Below are 21909 nucleotides of genomic sequence, written 5' to 3'. Positions count from 1 at the left end.
CACATCTTGTAATCCTAATCATTTTAGAAAAGTCCATCCTCAGGAACCCTGTGTTAAGCAAGCAAGTAAGGGTGGTTGGACCAGCTGTTGGGGTTAAAAGCGAAAGGGACTTTAGACAATCACTGGAAAAGTTTTCAGCTTTGCACCTGATGAGTTGTTTCAGTTTCAGGGCTCTGTTTCCAGAAACGGGTGTGCCCGCTTCTTTCACATCAGAGGCCCTGCTGCTAGCTGCAGAATTACAGGAACATCCCTGGGACCTGGGCCAGGACCACTAAGATTGTGGTTCTCAAATACAAGTAATTTAAATATAGAAATATAAAATAGAGTAATTTAAGTGTATTTGAACATACATAGGCAGTTAAGTATATGTTTGATTATATGCATGACTTTAAATATACGCATATTTTAAATAGATATGTATATATCAATATGTATCTATCACGTGTATAGACATATATCTATATATTTATATCTGCTTCTATCTCCCCAATTCTCCCCCAGAGCTACTGAGGCTAAACTTTTGAGTTTGACTCTAGAATATTCTCTATCTAGAAATACTATCTAGATGGGGGAATAGAAGTTCTATCCAGACATGTTACTATCTAGAAGAATGTTTAGAAATGTTGTAGTTTTCCCAGGGGAGTCGGAGGTGAAATGAGGTTTAGGAGCCACTGCTCTCAGTTTCCTCTCAACTCTGAAATGCTGCATGTCTGACTTTTCAAGAAGCCCCCAGTTCTAATCTAGTACCGTCACCTGTTTCCAGTCTGTCCCCATGCCCATCATGACCGCGGCCACCAACCCCGAGTGGGAATGTGGGAAGGGATGAAGCCTTTATTAAGGTCTAATGTGCTCCAGGCACCTTGATAGACAATAAGAACACTAATGGTGTTAAGATACCTTATCCCAAGGAGTCTACAATTCAGTTCACTGAATTACACAGTTTAGTATTCTGAAGAGTCACAATGATTTACAGAAAAAAAAAAGTGTGGGGCCACTTTTAAGCCATGTTTTATTATTTTTATTGTTTTACTAATTATTAATATATTCAGGACCTTGACATTCTAAAGCCATTCAATTTTGTGCCTATCCTCCCACCCTGAGGGCGATAAAAGTACTTGAATGAAGTGTAACCATTAAACATACTTCAGGGAGGTTCCTACTGACACCATTCTAGAGATTTCATGAGACACTTGCCAGCTTAGATTTTGCTGGTAACACCATAGAGGATGTAAAGCCAGACTTGGGAATTTCCGTCACTAGCAAGGAGGCAAGGATTGTGCTACTTTTAAGTCATAATGTTGTTTCAGTGCACCCCCTACCGGTCATATCTAGTAGGATCCATTTAAATTAGAAAATTAGAAAAAAATAAATTAGAAATTAGAAATCTTGGGGTCACCACTTCTTAAATATTTGCAGAGCATGCCCCTCACTGCTCTCAAGGATTTCACATTTGGTAGAGATGAATTATTCCAATAATATCTCTGTATACGTTTCTAAAATATCCATCCACCAAGCTCTTAGACTCCATCTGCCCAAATAACAAAATACATGAGATCTTCCTCCCCAAACCTGGTGTCTGCACAACGCTTCACTGTTTACATTCTTTGAGTCTCACCCAAACGGAAGCACATTCACTCTACTCTGAACTGGTTCTAATACCGAAGCCCTTCCCTCACACAGTTTTTGGACCTGTTTCAATTAATTTGTGTGTTTTTCTATTAATTACTGCCTCTGATACATTTAACACTCCATGAACTGTAAGGACAGAGTGGGCAATGAAACACGTTTAAAGTTGAAATAATACACACTATAAAGGCTGGTTTAAAAAGGGGAAAAAATACTCTTCCACAAAATGGGGATGGAAAATCAAGCCATCACTGCTACAGCCAAGATGATAAAGATCACCTGTATCAAGAAGTTGGATGGAAGAATTTTCCCTCTGCAAAGGGGAAAATTAAAAACAAAAATTTTTAAGCATTTTTTTTTAAGACTGGACTTTCAAAAGGCAGTTAGGAAAGTAAACACGAGAATGAGGACAATCCCCCGCATACAAAGCTTTACAGGATATTCAAGGATGAAGAAGTCTTGCCTCTCCTGGAAAAATCTGCAACCTTGTTATTTGAGGTCTCTGTTTAGATTTCTAGGCCATTATTTTATGTACACGAAATCATTCCATGGCATGATTTTCATGCCCGAGGGTTCTGATGCATTTCTGTCCTGAAATAACAGGTTCAGGATAGATCTCTTTAATTTTACAAGACCTACCTATCAAGCTAAGCCGACTTTAAAACTCATTGGTCACATAAAGTGACTGGAGAAATGAAGCACCGAGGAATAAAATGGCAGGTGAGAAGTTTTCCATGTCCTGGGACTTTCTGGGACCTGATGGACACTTCAGAGCGGAAACGGATGTGTAAGGCTAAGTCTGGTGAGTGAGGCTGACTTTGTGTGATTCGGCCGGTGTTTAGGAACCCTTATCTGTGTGGAGCTACGAAGGGAGGAGACACAGAATGAGTTCTCAGGAGATTTGACTTGTGTGTGAGGTGTGTGCATGTGTGTGTGTGTGTGTGTGTGTGTGTGTGTGTGTGAGAAAGAGAGAGAGAGAGAGAGAAGGTATTTGTCGAGTCAGGGAAACTACTAGAGGTAGTTTCTCCCCAGAGGTGTGTGTTTTTTTCTATGGATGAGATGCAGGAAGGGAATTTAAGGAGAGCAGGACGGATTTGGAGAAAACTGCCTGGAGAATGAGAAAGAGTCAACTGAAAAACAGGAGGGGAGCTGAGTGGGAAAAATTAGAGAGGGAGACAAACCCTGAGAAACCCTTAACTCTGGAAAACACACAAAGGGTTGCGGAAGGGCAGGTGGGTGAGGGGACAGGGTGACTGGGTGACGGGCCCTGAGGAAGGCACCTGATGGGATGAGCACCAGGTGTCATACTATATGTTGGCAAATTCAGTGTAAATTTAACAAATGTAAAAATAGTATATAAAACTACGTATGTAGTAAAGGAAATGTAAAAACAAACAAACAAACAAAAACCAAAAAACCCCCAACCCAACCAAACAACAAATTTCTGAGCATCGGATTGATTAAAGTGGATTAAAAATTCCAATTTGTTTCTCAGGATCCTTAGGTAGGCTAAGGATTCCGTTGGGAGAAGGATATTCTTCTGAGTAAGGGTTTAGTAACAAACCTCTAATGTAGGAGTCAAAATGCAATGGCAGATAAAACACAACATAATCGTCCTGGAGCCTGCACTCAGAGCAGAGGCACGAGGGTTCTGGGAGGCTCCCTGAGGGCCCTGCGGTGCAGCGTGAGGGTGAGGCCAGGCCAGGAGGGCAGCTCAGTGACCCCAGGCCACCTGCCAGTGTCCCAGACCGACAACTGGAGGCCAAGGGGGCACATCATCTGTTTCGCTTTGTTTTTGAAATATTTCTTTCCATAAAACTAACCTAATTTTAAGGTCTTGTTCCTTTTCTCATACCGAGATTTAGCAACTATTCACGGAGGATGCAGGATGTGTCAGGCACTGTGCTATGGACACCAGCACGCGGGGACCTGAGAATCAGGAGACAAAAGGAGGGGAAGGAGGAGTGGGCCAGCCAGGATGGGTGGACAGTTACTGCGGCTCATATTCAAACCTCTGATTGAGCATAAAAATTGGCTCCTGAGTACAAGGCTTCCTATATTATAATCCACATTAGGTAATAATAATAATAACACATTCTCTTTAAAATCACTTGTGGGTTGTATGAGAAATGAAAACGACTGGAGGCTACGTAGTGTTAGAAAGCACATCACTTCCAAGTGAATGTGTTCCCACCAATTTGTTATTTCTCCAGTTACAGCTCTTTCATCATCACACCGAGGCCTTTTTGTAAAGTACCTGCCAAACAAGATTATGCTTCACCTGCCAGAGAGGACATTACAATCATTATGGATTTTTTTTTCTTAACAAAAACAAGAACCAGCTTCCTTTTCCTTAGAGGGACTGGCTACTGATGGCTTCAACCTGCAGGTCCTCACTAGAGGGCACTATTTGCACGTAATACGAAGCATCCAGGCCAGCTTCGGAAGATACCCGAGAACAGAGCCCTCACACCGTGTTTAAATGACATCCAGATAATCACCAGGTTTACTGAATGGAAATGACATTTTAACGTTCGTGATATATATACAAGTAAAAAAAAAAAAAAGCCCAAATCCATCAGTTGAAAATAATTTTGCTAAAGTCATCTGCTATGAGTGATCTGTGTGTTTTGTTTTTGTTTTTGTTTTTGTTTTTCCTGTTTTGTTATAGGGGTCACGTAGCAATAGCTGGAAAATCTGATGACAATGGAGTAGAGCATCAGTTCATAGGAAGACCATGCCCGAGCGGTCCAGAAAATGCACATCGCGGAACCCTGAGCTCCAGCTTTAAGACACATTTCAAAAGACTCCAAAGGCAACTGTGTGCCTGAAAGGTAAGAAGAAAATCTCCTGACACAGTAACGCAAATTCAGAACTGGTCTCTCTCAAAATAGGAAGTGAAACGTACTCTGGGAATCATCTGTGCCTGCCCTGATTCGGATGCTTCTACAAAAAAAGTCCATTTCACCTAATTCTGTCCACCTGTACATCTAGATCTGGAACGTGGTCCCCTAGCAAAGGCTTGAAATCTCATTTGAAAAAGCCCTGCATTTAGTGCTTACTCCTCACAGTAAAGCTCCAATTTGATCACAGGTAGGGGAGTTGGTGAACTAAGCAGTAAACCACAACCACGTCTACTTTAGAGTCAGAAAAAGGGAGAACCCTATAGAGATGCTAGCGTGATGCAGCTAGGGGAAGTAAGCATAATTTTCTCTAGAAATAGGTCAGAGCCTTAAGGAATAGCTCTCAGAGTTCCCAGGAAAGAGCTGGGCTTTGCCCGCCCCCATCATGGGAGTGGAAATGGTTGGCGGTGTAGTAGGGCTGGAAGCCAGTGTCCAGGATCAGACTCATGGGTGTGGAAAGATGGGTGGGGATGGCATGTTGAGAAACCCTTTGTGCTTGAGTGTCAGGACACAGGAGCCTGGGTCATGGGTGGCCTGAGGGAAGACACAGAGGAGAGGACCCAGTGGGACTTAAACTCCTGTTATTCCACCTGGGGTCCCCCGGGGCAAGGGGAGGTGGGAGAGGGAAGGTGCTGTGACAGGGACTGACAGGTTTTAAAACTTCTGCCTCCATTTTCTTAATCCCATTGTTTTCTTTTTTAAATAAGGAACACTTCAAAGTTTTTTTTCCTAACCTTTCAGAACCCCACCACACCTCCATAAAAGTGCAAACCATTGCCTGTCCTACAAATAAAGAGGAAAAGAGCTCGATGCTCACCATCAGCAAAGGGCTTGTGCATATTTCCAAGACCTCCCCAACTCTGGACATCCCCATAAAAGTACTTTATAAAGATATGATGATCAAAAAGAAAAGAAAGCTTAAAATTATATCAACCGTGTCAGCTAGGAGGAGGTAGCTAGGAGTAGGTAGCTAGGAGTAGGTAGCTAGGAGGAGGTAGACCCAGCCTCTAGAATGGGAACAAGCAGATGGAGGAGAGGCTTAGACTGGCGTGAGCTTCTAGATTGCCTGGGAGATGGTTCTCCACTCTGAGCGTTTGGAATCTACCTCACAAAACTGAGTTTTACTTGTTTAGAATCTGGAACACATTCTGAAAGCTAAGCATGGAATTTGCTAAGAGGAGGGGGGATCCCTGGGGGACTCAGCGGTTTAGTGCCTGCCTTCGGCCCAGGGTGTGATCCCGGAGTCCCAGGATTGAGTCCCACGTCGGGCTTCCTGCATGGAGCCTGCTTCTCACCCTGCTTGTGTCTCTGCCTCTCTCTGTGTGTCTCTCATGAATAAATAAATAAAAAAGTCTTAAAAAAAAAGAAATTTGCTAAGAGGAATAACAGTGTGATACTCTGTAATATACCTACTTAATAAATACATTGATTTGTAACCGATTTTTTAGTTATTTTCTTTAGAACATAAGATGTGCTCCCCCTACCCCATTCCAATATAATACTTGTTAGGAGTACGGGCTCTGGAGCCAAATTCGCTTGGGTTCAAATTCTATTTCTCACCCTCACAAGCCCAGTAACATACTATTATGTTATTTGGGCAGTAGCTTAAACTCTCCAGAGTGTCCACTCCTCACCATAAGGAGGAGACAGCAAGTCCCTTGTGAGGATTAAATGAGATCCGGCATGAAAAGGGAAAGGGTCCATAAACATGACTGAGTTGTTTTGATTGGTGTTACTTGCAATTAAATCAGGATTAATTTCTAAATGGTTGTTTGTTAGGTGTTATGTTATGATTCCCCATCGTCAGGCTTAAAAAAAACCAACAACAAACGAGTGGTGGTTGACAATGTTTGGTGGTGTTGGGTCACAGGTTCCATTAGAAGGACTGGTGGTTCTTTGAAGGAGGCTCTTTGGCACGTGTATCCCAGGAAAGATTGAGGAAACCTGGAGTGTAAACCTAGCTTTGCGGTGACCAGTGTGGTCACCTTGGCCAGTGCAGTGATGCCGCCATGCTTCACTTTCCCCAGGCTGTTGCCCTGCCTGTCCTCCACCCCACTGCTGTGAGTGTTGGCTATGAATGGCTCACTGGAGCCACTTCTCTTGAGAATCACCCTTGGCTGATGGCAGTGGCCTAGGCCAGAGGTGCCTATGGAGTTAGGCTTCTCTCATCCCCAGGATGGCCTAGAGCCAATGGTTGACAGACATGGGACTACAGATGCCCACCCTGCTTGCCTAAAGGTGGAACGGCTGTTCGTGAGGTACCACCCGGGCATCAGGGCTTCCTGTGTGAGACCAGGTGTCTGCTGAAACCACCTCTTTGCTTGGCTTCTCCTCTGTTCTGCTCCTCCTACTGTACTTTAGGCTTCTCCTGAGAACGTCCTCTCAATAAATCACTTGGACAAGACTCCTTGTCTCAGGCTCTGCTTTCTCACCAAATACCTAAAAGAGAAGATTCTGGGCCTCCATTTCACTAGACAGAAAGCGAGGGAGTTGGCTCCATTTTCATTGATGGGTCTATTTCATGAATACAGATTTTAATTTCCAGAGGATTGTTGTAAACTTTGTACCCCAATATTCGGTTGTATCTATTCTGTACACTCTTTCCTTTTCTTGTATTTCCCAAAGGAAGATTAATTGAGAAGCAATTAGTTATACATTTTTGAACACTGAAAGGCTTCTGCACTAGGGAGGGCAGGGGAAAGATGCTGGGACACTCCACCTTGCCTGGAGGAAATTACAGTAAACAAAACTTTTAGTTTAGGTGTAGGACACTCAACATTTTCTTGGTCAGGCCCATGTTTTTATTGCTTCCACTACAGCAGCATCTTTTTAGCTTGGATAGAAATCTCCCAGGACCAGCCTAAAAAAACCTATAAAATTACATAACATCATTATTTGCACAGTATTTACAGACCAAAAAAAGAAAGAAAGAAAAAAAAAGAAAACAAAAGAAAACTCCAAAACTCATACTAAGGTAGGGTTTAAGAGAAGTTAGAGAATGTTTATTCATTGGATATTGGCAGCTCTTTGGGACCCACGCAGGCCTCAGTTGTGATAGAGACCTTCCATTTAATGCCATATCCTTACTGACCCATTAACTGATTGGGAGGGAGAGTGCCCTGTCACAAGGAGACACCCTTTCTTGACAGTTCCTTAGCTGTCCTTGCTCATTTTTATTCCTAGTGAAAGATCAAATTAGGAAATAATGTGAATCTACCTGTCTGTTAATTTCCTTTCCATAAAATTGGCTGTTAGTCATATAGTAGCCTAAAGGGGAAATTTGCAAGAACTCATATTTACAAGTTCTCGATTTTCCCAGTGGAAGAAGCTGTATTAATCTAGGGTCTGAATGAGATCTTTTGCTTACTGGACATTTGGAAACTGGCTTGTATATGGTTTCCTTGGGAGTGATAGGCCGGGAATTTGAGGAGGACAGGGACAGGACAAGACAAGGGGGAAACACAGGGACAAGACATGAGGCTAGCTATGGCCTCATGCTGTGCCATTCACATTGTCTAGCTGAACTGCCACAGCTGCGCAAGGCACAAGCTGTTCTGCTCATCACAAGTGAATTACCAAGTTCCAAGTTTTATATGTGGTCGTTGTGGGGCAGGCCTCTGGATGTATCTTTCAATTCATGGACTCACCATGGGAAATGAATTCATTTGTTAGATAAGAGTAGATTTAATCTGATACTGAGAGCTGTTAAGTTACATTAAATGGTCAAATTTATAAATATAAACTTATAAATAGGATGAGAAAAATTGTAAGTCAATAGACAGTCCCAAAAATATTTATGAAAAAATAAAATAAAATATTTAATGATGTCAAATGGCAGGCTCAACTTTATCTATTCAGTAAAAAAAAAAAAAGATGTTTGAAGTTTCCCAAGTTCAACAACTGGCCTATTATAGGCTCATGGAATGGGATCACGGAACAAAAACAAAAAGAATACTAGATTTCCTTTTCCTTCTCACAGACAAAAATACCATTTTGTATTGATTGCTAATTTTATGGTGTCCTTTGAAAAAAGGCAGAACAGATATTATCAAATCTATTTTGTACATTGAGAAAACTACACAACAAAGGACTTAATTAGCATGGTGGATCACTTATTTAGTGAATGTCAGAGGTAATATTAACACAAGGACTCAGCTCTGTAGTTTATCATTAGGGCTGTTTGTTCTTATGGAAGCCTCTTTGGAAATACATGAGATGTCCAGATGCAAATGCACATTAATTAATTAACTCCGTAATATTTTTCTGGTGTTCACAATGTACCAGGGTCACAGGAATCATGAGAGACACGAGAGTATCTTGAGTCTATATCTTGAGTCTATACCTGTCCTTGAGACTCTTCCAAGCTGGTGAAGGGGCAGGACAAACTACTGAAAATCAGTTTTAGTGCCTTTCTGGATTAGTCTTTAATGAAAATCACTGCTAGCAGTGATGTGAGAACTCAGAGGTGTTAAGAATCCCTACAGGATGGGGATCCCTGGGTGGCGCAGCAGTTTGGCGCCTGCCTTTGGCCCAGGGCGCTATCCTGGAGACCCGGGATCGAGTCCCACGTCGGGCTCCTGGTGCATGGGGCCTGCTTCTCCCTCTGCCTATGTCTCTGCCTCTCTCTCTCTCTCTCTGCGACTATCATTAAAAAAAAAAAAAAAAAAAAAAAAGAATCCCTACGGGTACAGATGAGTGTCATGGCCAATGGTAGGAGGTAAGTTTTGGATGGGATCTGGAGACCAGAGATCGATGAAGGAGACAGAAAGAGGGGCCAGGTGAACAAAGATGCAGATGTGGACAGGAACACAGCACAATTGGAGAACAGACTGGATGGAAGGGAAGGTTCCTTTTGGGGATAGTGGCAAACATATTTGGAGAGAAGGATCAGGGACCAGTAGCATAGGACTTGTAAGGCCCAGCAAGATGGTCTGTGCCTAAGGCACAGAGGAGTCTACAGGCACAGGGGAGCTTTTGAGGATTTTTACCCAGCAGAGTAATCTAATGCAAACAGTGTTACAGCAAGATAAATCTGAACTGTGCGCAGCGTACAATCTGAACTGAAGGAGAGAAGGGAATTAGACCAGGCAGAGAGGATGAAATAAAATAATATATGTGAAATATGCAACACATGTTAGTCCTGATATCATTCTCACCATCTTTGCATTAACAAAGAGGGCACAGTTGGAAAAAGAGAAGGACAATTGATGGAGTTATCAGGGCTGGGAGGGAATGACCCCAAGCCCTTGTTAACAGAATAGCTTTATTCCTCTGAGGTGGGGAGGAAGTGGGAGGTGATGGGTGGGGATACAGGGAAGTTTATAGACCAAGTGGCAGGGAACCTGACTCTGATCACACACGCGGCTCGGCTGGAGTCCCCCCAGGTGAACCATAAAGATGAGTAAGAGACCCTCTGTACTCTCCCTTCTCAAACATTTGCTTCATTTAAATGAATAAAGAGATACCTAACTTCACGCTCTTGAAATTCAAACATGCCCAGCAGTGGCCTGCCAAAGGTAGGGTTCTGGCAATAGGTACTACTTAGAGGATTGAACCACTGGCCTGGCTTAGAATTGGTGGTGCATGATGATAATAAAAGTTAATCTGACTTCTAGGTAGTTATATTATCACCTTTAAATCATCTATAGAAAATGACCACTTATTGCTTTCATCTGAGCAGATCTCTTCCGTCATCATCATCATCCGGCCATTGGTACACCACCAATGCTCAGATACCTGCTTTGAGGTTTTCTTTGAAGCAAATATCAATGTATAAAACTAATTTGGGTGAAGCAGAAGAGCCTGAAAGAAGCAAAGAAGTCATGTTTAACCCCTTCATGTCACAGATGAGGAAAGTGAAGCCCCATAGGCCAATGATTCATATGAAGCCACTCAATTCAGCAACGGCAGAGCTGGGTCTGGAATCCAGTTCTCCTGACTCTGGGTTGGCCTTAGGGAGAAAGTTCCATCCTGTCTATAGCCCAGACGGCAAGGTAGTGGTGTCCAACTAAGAAAACAGTACCTGGAGACTCATGTGGATCTGTATGGAAACCAATGAGTATTTTAGGGGATGAAGAAGGAAGATTTGATTGCTCTCTATTTTTCTTCTGTTCTGGAGTCAAAGTGTTCTCCCTTTATAGGACTTTGGAGATCACTGCAACAAATCTCTTTCTTTCTCCTTCATTCATTGTTTTTTTGATAATGCTTACAAAAAAATCTGAATGACCACCTTGGTCTTCTGAAATTCTTATGTTTTTCAAGGAATGTGGGATATGCGTGCGTGTGTATGTGTGTGTGTGTGTCTGTGTTATGGGAGATATAATAAAAATTTAGAGATGTGATCTGAAAACTAAAGCAACAAAAAGGACAGTGATAGAAAATGAAGATACATGAAAATAAGAGGAAAATGAATCAGGGAGTGCGCTTTGAGAGCTTCTCACTTCCCCCACTGCCCCAACATGCAATGTTGGATATCATATCAAGCGTATTTTAAATATAAACAGAAAGCTTATTATTTTAAGAAATACTATGGGAAAGCTTTGCTTAACATTTTGGGGAAGTAGAGAATTAGCCCCCCATTTATGTACATTGCATATCTTGGTTTTCATACATTGGCTTTGCTTTTATTTATTAATTTTTTATTGTTTAGAAAAGATTTATTTATTTTAGAGAGAGAGAGAGAGAGCATGAGTAGGGGGAGGGGCTGAGGGATAGAGAGAGAATCCTCAGGCAAACTCCCTGCTGAGTGTGGGGCCCAACTCAGAGCTCAATCCTGAGGCCCTAAGATCATGACATGGGCTGAAATCAAGAGTCTGATGCTCAACTGACTGTGCCACCCCAGGCACTCCACATTGGCCTTGCTTTATTTTTTTTTTTTAAGATTTTATTTATTTATTCATGAGACACAGAGAGAGAGAGACAGAGAGAGACAGAGAGAGAGAGAGAGAGAGGCAGAGACACAGGCAGAGGGAGAAGCAGGCTCCATGCAGGGAGCCTGACGTGGGACTCGATCCCGGTACCTCAGGATCACACCTTGGGCTGAAGGCGGCACTAAACTGCTGAGCCACCCAGGCTGCTCATGCTTTAAATGGGAATGTCAACATGAGTACATCATAAAGGCAGGTAAGGAAACAAAAACCATGTCATGCATGGATCTAGAGATATTAACTGTTCATTTACTCAAAGGAAGCAGAAGGAAAACTCTATAAAAAAGTGATTTATGACATTGATTCCTCCTACCTTACTCCCAACAATGGACTTTGGCAGGAAATACCCCAAGTTTATTCCTAGTCCTTCTCTCTACTAGAGTTTTGATGACAACTTAAGAAGACGGTATTATGTTACATTAGTAGCCCTCAAAATGTACTCAGTAAATGACTATAGAAGCTGTCCTGCAGTTGAAGATGACCTTGGCTTGGGTCTCCAGTAACTAAACAGAATCTGATGTAACTAAATGATCTTTGTAACACAGCTCGATTCTTTGGGGGGACAAGAAAGTCTATTTTCTCCTTGTGTCCATTTGGTGGTGAGTAATTTTACCCAATATGCCAATCATCTCTGGTTCTATCATTTTTAATTGGTGAATACTCTTGAAAACAAAACGAAACAAAAGAAAACAACCTGTAGGGGGAAACAGAAGAGCTCTTACCTCTCCTGAAGTCCTATGGGCTTCATTTTGAAAGGAGAAGGGCAGACGGAGCTGGTAGCTTTGATCTCAGGAGTGTATCGGCCTTGAGGGTCAACAACCACATTCAGTACCTTGGGGGCTTGCTCGGGCTGGACCATGCTGTTGCCTGTCTTTGCCTCAGACTGTGCGGGCTGTAATGCAATGGGCGACAGGTGGATCTCCTGATTTTTCTCTTTATCTTGTCGCAAGGAAAGCTGAAACTTTTCTTTCAATCTGTAAAGAATCTATAGAAGGAGATATAAAAGCTTGTGTTTTCACACCAAACAACAAAATATGATCTCTTCCATCCCAACCCAGAAGACAAACTGAAATGAAGAGTTAATGATAATACAACTAAGCAAAGCCTTCTGGAATGATTTCTCAGTTCTGTGGTCCTCAGATTTTTCTCAAACAGATATAGTTGGTATTTCTAGTTATTAAATAAATGTGTCCATGGATCTATTCCTCAAACAGATATTCGAAATAAAATTTGGCTAATTTTATAAGTGCCAGAAGTCAGTTTGATCACATATAGGTTTTCACTCAAAATGACTGAAAGGGAAGGCTGATTAGAAGGAATAGCCATGAAACATGAGCTCATGACATTTATAGAAACAGAGATCTGCATCTAAGAGAACATGTGGGAAGAAAATCTTGTAAAATATTAATGAGAAAAATAGTTATGCTATAAATCGTAATTTCTTGTGTTGGTAAATATCCACACCAGTAGTGTATTAACTTGAGTATCTGGTAGCTTCTTCAAAAAATTAGGGCACCTATCAAAGGATAATTTGAAAAGCCAGAATTTTATTTTTTTACCTCTTTACCCTTTTAATTTTTCTAAAGATTATTTATCTATTTGAGAGAAAGAGAGAGAGAGGGAGGGAGGGAGAAGCAGACTCCTTGCTGAGCAGGGAGCCCAATGTGGGGCTCAATCCCAGGACCTTGAGATCATGATCTGAGCTGAAGGTAGACCCTAAACCAGCTGAGCCACCTAAGAGCCCCTCCCTTAAAAAAATTTTAATGCCTGTAGGAACTAACAAACATATCACTTCTTCCATTCTCAGAGCCCTTTCTGGACGGCTAATTCAATTTATAAATGGTAGGGCTGTCATTTTAAGCTTTTAAAGGTATTGGACTGACTTTCCTGGGACGCTCCATGGATCAATTTGTAAGGGAGTAAAATTTGTCTTCTGTGTACTCAGGCTTTTCCGTTAGTAAGTTTTTCTTTTCTCTTTTTATTTGAATTTTTTTCAAAAAGTATTTTATTTTTTCTAGTTTTATTGAGATATAACGGATGTATAACATTGTATAGTTTAAGGAGTACAACATAATGAATTGATATTTTTTTCTTCTCTCAATGTTGACTCCTCCACTCCAATTCCAGCAGTAACTAGATGCCTTCATCTTTCTTTAAGTATATTCTCAGGAAGTGACTTAATAAGTTAATGCACTTGAAGAGGTGACTTAACCCATTGTCTGTAATTACAGCACTGATGATGTCTGCATTTTAAAAAGCTTTAAGCCAACTGAACTCCCTTGTTTAAATTTTGGAATCCATTAGCTGAATGAGTGATGTTTTAGGGGAAAGGGCTGTCTTAGAATGAATCACATTCACTCTAATTAGTCATGAGGCTAAGTCTTTCTTTACTTTTCTTTCAGCGTTCCTCTAAATTCTAGACTCCCCTATATTTGAAGTCTACTGGAAAGATACAGAATCTAAATACATTTTTCTTCTTGTTAAAGAATGAATAAGCAGAAAAGTAAATTGGGAAAGAAATAACCTGAAATTGTAGAGATGATAAATAACTCTGAGAATTTATTTCAGGAAAATTTTAGAAAATATTTGTCTAGTGTTCTCAAAATATGTTGGTAAAACTTCTGGGTACCTACTTGAAAATAAAAACACCAATTCAGAAAGATATGTGCACCCTTATGTTTATTGCAGCATTACAGAAGCAAATCTCAGTGTCCAACAATAGATGAATGGGTAAAGAAGATACACCATACATAATGGACTATTACTCAGCCATAAAAATAACAAAATCTTGCCATTTCCAACAACATGGATGGACCTAGAGAGTATCATGCTAAGTGGAATAAATCAGAGAAAGACAAATACCATATGATTTCAGTTGTATGTGGAATCTGAAAAACAAAATCAACAAAGAAGGAAGCAAACAGAAAAACAGAAGCAGACTCCTAAACCCAGAGAACAAACTGGTGGTTGCCAGAGGGAAGGGGCTGGGGGACTGAGTGAACAGGTGAAGGGGACTAACAGGTACAAATTTCCAGTTAGAAAATAAATAAGTTACAGAAGCACAGGCAATATAGTCAGTGACACTGTAATGACATTGCATGGTGACTACCTTTGTCATGGTGAACACCGAGCAACGTTCAGAATGGTTGAATCACTATGTTGTATACCTGAAGCTAACTTACATTGTATGTAGTACTAACATACTAACTTACATTGTATACTTCAATAAAAAATACGGAAAATGGTTACGATGGTAAAAAAAAAATTAGTTGTTGAACAAAATAAGATGATAAGAAATCAAAATGAAATAAAACACAACAACGTAAGATGAAAAGGTATCAGGCTGAGATTAAGAGGAAAAGAACCTAAAAAAACTGAAAGCTTGGGAGAGGGATGCAAATCTTCTTTCAAACAATAAAGAACAGAACTGACAGTGCAGAAAACACGACCAGTGGTATATGTGGCAAAGGCAGGAGACTGCCTGGAATTCGAGCAAAAAGATCAAGAAATGAAGATGGAAACAAGAGAAACGATGGGATACAGGAGTCAGAGGAAGGTCACAGTAAACGAGAAACCAGACTAAGTGGGAGAGAAGCCAGTCATTCAGATATTATTCAGAACTATTTTTCCAGTGCCTGCTTGCCTGTTTACATTTGGGTTTTGGAGAAGCATATTTCAAAAATGAAAATGAGAAAGCCAAGGGAGTGTCAGCTGTCTCAATAGCTCTTGACAGGTCACTTTTTACGATTGCATGGGTGTAGCGTGAGCTCTGGTCCAAAGTCCTTCTTTACTTCATGCGCTTCTATTCCGGATGAAGGACATTTGTCACATATTTTACAGTCAACTGTTAGGTCATTTCTGGTTATAGGTCAACTTTTTAATCTATGTAGCATGTGTACAAACTGATTTACATCTTTAATTAGGGAAAAGGAGAACTTGGAGAATGCAAAATGCTTATAAGAATACATATACTTAAAAAAAAAAAAGAATACATATACTTCAAAAATACTCAAGAGAGAGCCTGGGCTGCCTGGCAAAATGTGGAAAGAACTGAAGACATTGCCACCCAGCAATAGGGTGGTTGTCACGGAATGAAGCTGTAAGGCAGTCGTTCTCAACCAGCGGGATTTAGCCCTTCAGGGGAACCCTGCAATGTCTGGAGATGTGTTTGGCTGTCATACTGGGTGGGCGGCGAGGCGCTACTTGTATCTGGTGGGCAGAGGCTAGAGATGCCACTAGATACCCTACAGTGCACAGAACAGACCCTCTCCTCCCAGTAGAATCATCCAGCCCAAAATATCAACAGTGCTGTCGTTGAGAAAATTGGCATCAGGGCTCTTAAAAATCATCTGGTAAAAATCTCCTCATTTCACATTTAGACTCAGAACACTTGGATAACTTCTGGAAGGTTAGAAATAAAGTCTAGAATTCAACTTTCTTGATTTATGCCCGTGATCATTCAACTCTACAGTTTCTTCCAAAGCCCCACATCCTTTTTCCCAAAAGCTTTCCCCAAAGCCTCTGGAAAAGTGTGTCTGAGATTCCTCTCTGTACAGATCAAGGTCTGGAATATAGCAGATGCCTGTTGCTCTGTGTGAATGTGCTTCATTTCAAAGTTCAACCTCCAAGCTGATTATAGCAAGGGTCAATCAGTATCTTTGGTTTTACCTGTAAGAGCTTGTTTGAATCTCAGGATGCCATAAAGTCATTTGGTCATTTGAAAAAGGCAAACAGGAATATTGAATGAGAGAGGAGCTGTAAAAGCCAAGCTATACCAAGAGATTAAAAAAAAAATGGAAGGAAGATGAGAGCCACAGAATACAGACATGAGAAGAGCTACAAAGACGTCCCATAAAGCTCTTTTGCTGCTTATAATTTTCATTTTAAAAAACCTCATAAGTGGTACACCTTAAACTTACACAATGTTACATGGCAGGCATATTGCAATTAAAAAAAAATCTCTTAAGTAGGTAACACAAACACTTGTTTGGGTTAAAATACGTTCCAATTTTAAAATGATGCCATCAACTAAGAACCCATAGTATTTCTTTTTACAGTATATTACAGTTAGTTTTGAAAGAGTTCATTCATTCATTTCTTAGAGTTGAACAGACATGAGTCAGTTGCTACCACATTACAGAAGCAATGCTGCAGGTACAAAGATAGCACACGACCCTAACTTCTGGGAATTCATGCGCTGCCAGAAGAGAGACATGTGGAAAAATAACACCCAGTACATGATAATATGGGCATTTTCATCATCCTCCCCTTTGTGGCCAAGAAGCAGGTGCTCACAAGACAGAGCGTGAAGACTTAAAGAAACCACAGTTTGACTCCTTTATACGTGGAATCAAGCTAAGGAGTCTAGACTTTTAATCCAGATAGAATTGGATTTCTTTTTTTAGAGATTTTATTTATTTATTTATTTATTTATTTATTTATTTATTTATTCATGAGACACAGAGAGAGACAGAGACACAGGCAGAGGGAGAAACAGGCTCCATGTAGGGAGCCCGACGTGGGACTCGATCCCAAAATCCTGGGGTCATGGCCTGAGCCAGAGGCAGATGCTTAACCACTGGGCCACACAGGCACTCTAGATGTGGGTTTGAATTCCAATCCCTCTTTTCACACTCCCTTCCTACCCCCAACCCATTGTATATTCTTGGTCAAGTCATTTATTCCCCCAGAATCTTGGTCTCCTCATCAGAAAAATCAGGAAACTAAAATACATTAAGTGTCTATGCAGAGAACCTATAGTTAATAATACCGCATTGTACGGTTAAAATGAAATACTTTGTTAAGAGGGCAGATTGTTACGTTAAGGCTCTTATCACAATACAGAATAATAATAATAATAATAATAATAATAATAATAATAAAGGAAGAAATAAAGAGAACAGGAGGACACTTCTGGAGGTGATGGGTAATCTATGACATAGAGTGTAGTGTTGGTTTCATGGTTTCATGGGTGTAAACTTATCTCCAAACTCACCAAGTCATACTCATTAAATCTCTACAGCTCTTTGTAGGTCCATCATACCTCAATAAAATGGTTTAAAAAAACACATGAAGTGTTTAGGACCAGGTAGGAAATTTAGTAGCCAGCTTTGTACCAGTAAGTGTGCCAAGAAGGGAAGACACTAAATATTGTGATCGTCATTATTTTCATTATTATTAAGAAGATCGTATTCTTATCTAAATGGTTTTATTAATATAAAAAAAATTAGTTCAAGACATACATTTACCCTGGAAAATAGTTCTGTCAACAGATCATTCCGGTGAGGACTCTATTCCCATTTCCCCCAATCTCTAGGGATTACATATAACAAATTAGAAGAGTGAGCTATTTACGTCCACCTTTGGCATGTTTTCGCTGGATGGTCTTCAGGCTGTAGCAGGTGTTCTGACACAGGACTTCCTGCCTCATCTACCAACACCATGACTAGAAAAACTCTTCTGCGTGGCGTATGGACGGCTCTTCTATGGGCCTCACATGCCAGAACTTTCGGTGACCCAAACAGCTGACTCCTGAAATCGTTTTCCACAAGTGACCTGGCTCGTAGATATCTCTACCTACATCTCATAAATGCCTTTGCACCTCTTAATAAACCTCTCAGTGCATTTGAAGGTTTAATTTAGATGATAAATGGTGTTCTTTCCATTGTTGATTGAGGTTTAATAAGTAATTCTTCTCAGTAATAAATTTCCTCCACCTAAAACAGACTGAATGGATTGGAAATCGCCCACACGTTGTTTTTTTTTTTTTTTCTTGGAAAATTGTATTTGTCTATTTGTCGCTCCACCCACTCCACATTCACATTTGAGAGGTGCTAAATAAGCCACACATTTGAAAATGTCATGCATGTCTAATTTTATGCCTGGCAACATAAATTTTTTTTTTTAATTTTAAGGAAAGTAAACAATATGCCACATTTCAAAACTTTTGCCTAGCCTTATGTTATTGTTACATAGCACACATAATCCACCATTTCAGCAATTTACCTATAAAATTTCATCTTTGAAAAATGGAAAACCATATGCTTTTCGTTTCTATGGTATGTAGGGAAGCTGGATGCAAATAATGGCATTTGATCTCTCATAAATATAATTATTGCCAGAGGGAAAATCCTGTGCTGTATTTTTCCCTTTGCCATGGAATCAACAAAATTATGGGAAACAGAATCAGAATATTATGTGTTTGACAATTGCAAAAGTGATAATAGCATAGCCATTACTGAGAAAGCCAAGTTGAAAAACTGACTTTAAATCAAGGTCATGATCAAAAATGCTCGAACATTTCCAAAGATAAACTTGTTTTCGAGAACCACATTTGACAATCCCTAAATGTGAACTGTTGACTTGTCAGTGGTGGAGGGGCATCAGATAACTTTTAACTTCACCTTAATCCTGTCTAGTAGGTAGTATTTTTCTATCAGTGTTAATTCCTTCCTAGGTACTGCTGGTTTCTCTGTTACTTTTGAAAGTGACTTTTTCTCTTTAAAGTTTAAGAGTGTGGGGTGCCTGGGGGGCTCAGTCAGTTACGCCTCCAACCCTCAATTTTGGCTCAGGTCATGATCCTTGGGGGGTGGAGGGGTGGGATGGAGCACCGGGCCAGGCTCCGTGCTCAGCGCTGAGTCTGCTTGTCCCTCTCCCTCTACTCCACCTCCTGCTCTCTCTCTCTCTCTCAAATAAACAAATTAATTAAATCTTTAAAAAAATGTTAAGATTGTTTGAAATATATCATTCTATTTCTTTCACTTATTCAAGAGCAACTGGAACACAAATCAAAAGTGTTGCTTCTGTCTCTACCCCCACCTCCAACTCGTTCCTCTCCCACGAAGTGGGAGCTCCACCACCCAGGAGCTCAGCCAACCTTAATTTCTTTCTTTCCTTCTCCCTGAGAGTCAGTGCACGGGAAGTCCTGTTGTATCCATCTGCAAATAAATCCCAACCGTTCACTTCTCTCCATCTCTGTCGCCATCCCTACTCTGGACGCATTGTCATCTTTGTCATCAGGCTAACATGATGGCTTCTAGGAGACTCCTGCCCCCACACTTGGCCTGGTGCTCTGTCTCCAACCACTCTCTCATCAGCGAGCACCCGCTCTGGTAAATACACCTGTCAAATCACATCAAATATCTGCTTAAAACTCTCAGCTTTCTCCCTTCTTGTTGAGCCCGGAGAGGCTGAAGCTTCTTCCCACCCCAGCTGCTCCATCCACTGTATCCTCTGCCTGGGGGATCCTCTCCCCACATTTTCACATGTCTTGGAAGTCTCAGAGTGCCCTGTTCTGCTCACTATGATGGCATCTCTTCGTGGCACTGACCAGTATTTGATTTTCAAAAGAAATGAACAGACTTCATTTTTTCAGAGCAGTTTTAGGTTTACAGGAAAACAGCAGAGAGTACAGAGTTCTCATACATCCTCATTCCCTACTTCCATAAACAATTTGCCCTGGTAACATTTTGCATTAGCGCGGTTACCTGTGTTACAGTGGGTGACCCAATACTGATGTATCACAGTTAGCGGAGGTCCTTCTTCTAGATTAAGGCTCACTCTTTGGGTTGCACATTCTATGGGTCTTAACAAAATCCATGCTGTCACGGACTCACCGCTATGATATCAAACAGAATGGTTTCCCTGCCCTAAAACCCCGTTGTGCTCCTCCTTTTCATCTCCTCCCCTGCAGCCTCTGACCAACCACTGATCTTTTCACTGTCACTCTGGTTTTGCCTTTTCCAGAAAGTCAAGTGCTCGGAATCATACAGTCTGTCTACTATTCGATTAGAAAAAATACTAACTGCATTATTGACCGTTTCCCCCTCTAGAGGCCAGGCCCCACCAGAATAGGGACCTTCCCCGTCTTGTTCTCTCCTTGGCCATAGCGCCAACCACAGGTGCACAGTGGAGCCTCTGCAGGAATTTGTGGATCAAATGAATGGATGAACTTACCTGCCGACCCCCTAGAGAGCAATCACCTCTTGATCACCTTTGAGACATTCCTTTCTCAATGTCTTTTAGTAGCTTTGGAACCCACTTATCTAGGTTTCTGACTTTTATGTTGCTGCTTGGCAGAAATCGGGCAAAGGAGAGCTGTTCCCTGGCCTCAAATGGTTGAGAGTGTGGCCACTGCGGGTCCTTCTGCCTCTGGAGCCCAGCATGTCCTGGAGAGATTTATCCCATCAACGCTGCACATGCAGGAGCTCCCTGAGTTCCAGATGCAGAACCTGGGATGTCTCCTCCACGGAGAGAGCCTTCCTTCCTTGCCGTTGCTCTGATCCATCTTAGCCCTTTGCTGCCTGTACAATCCCTATTTGAAGCACTCTCTACCCCTTTCTAGTCCCCTCTTCCTCCCATCTTTCCATCCGAGAAGCAGAAAAACACTCTCATTGTAGCTGACAAGAGAGAAAACAGCACTCAAGGCTTCCTGTACTAAGGAAAAGAAGAACCACATATTGTAAAGTGCAGTTGACTCTAACAACAACAACAAAAAACCCCAAAACAACAAAACCCACACCTTCTAAAATACTAAAAAAAAAAAAAATCCAGCGGTCTCTGCCACAGTTCCCCTACAACCTCCAACTTTGCCTCATTCAATTTTTTCCCCTAAAGCTCCAGCATTTGATACACCAAAATTGATTTTCTTCCTCAATCCTTAAATTAATCTTGTTTACTGTTCCATGATTTTTAGAAATCTTCTTTCTAAAAATCATCCCCCTGGAGGCAGAAGCCTCTGATTCATGATGATGGAAGCTTGAGGATGTCCTTACTATTTCCTACATTTAGACTCCAGGAAATATGTCCATCATCACCCTATTACAGGCCTTAATTATTTTATATTCTTAGACCTACACAGCCTCTGTCTTTCCCAACCCAGCCCTAATCTTTCTAACATCAACCTCTTCCCAGCAGGGGAAGCATAAACGAACAGAAACCAAAAAAACACTTAGCAACACTGTTGGATGTGGAAAGGGTGAGTACTGTGATGTGTTTTCGGGGGCATTTAAAAGCTAAGGAACAGATATTTTTGAAAATGTACAAAATTAAAAAAGAATGTAGCACAAAGAAAAAAATATTAAAACCCATTGGTAAAACTTCAAATATTTTAAATTACATCACAGAATTTTTAAAAGAATAGGAAATCTTACCAAAGTATTTGAAAAGTAGCCCTTAACTCATTCAACACCAAATAGCACTGCCTAATTGAGTGGGTTTATTCTGGGTTCCTTTGTTTTTTTTTTTTTTAAACTAGAAATACACTTTCAAAGGCTACACACTTGTAATTGGTAATTTATAGAACTATTTGCAGTGTATATTTTCGTATACAATACTTTTTGTATTCATTCACCCAAAAATTTAGTTGGCAGTGAATCCTCCAGCTTTTGAGCCTATACTCATCTCCTTTTAATGCCTAGAATTTCATAGAATGCTATCTAGGTCCTTTAAAAAAT

The 21909-nt window shown here is 40.9% G+C and overlaps 1 protein-coding gene across 4 annotated transcripts in view; it reads right to left on the bottom strand.

The window, feature by feature from the left end:
• The window catches only part of PTPRR (protein tyrosine phosphatase receptor type R), a 235325-nt gene that overhangs the window by 74804 nt on the left and 138612 nt on the right, over positions 1 to 21909 (bottom strand). For all 4 annotated transcript variants that reach the window (XM_041757500.1, XM_041757503.1, XM_041757502.1 and 1 more), the window contains one exon: positions 12178 to 12440. In XM_041757500.1, coding sequence (XP_041613434.1) covers positions 12178 to 12440 — 263 coding nt within the window. The remainder of the gene's footprint in view (positions 1 to 12177; positions 12441 to 21909) is intronic.

Source organism: Vulpes lagopus, chromosome 5, assembly GCF_018345385.1.
Source record: "Vulpes lagopus strain Blue_001 chromosome 5, ASM1834538v1, whole genome shotgun sequence".
In the NCBI taxonomy this organism is placed as follows: Eukaryota; Metazoa; Chordata; class Mammalia; order Carnivora; family Canidae; genus Vulpes; species Vulpes lagopus.
Note: the sequence above shows the minus strand (reverse complement) of the source record. Positions and strands in the feature narration are given on the sequence as shown.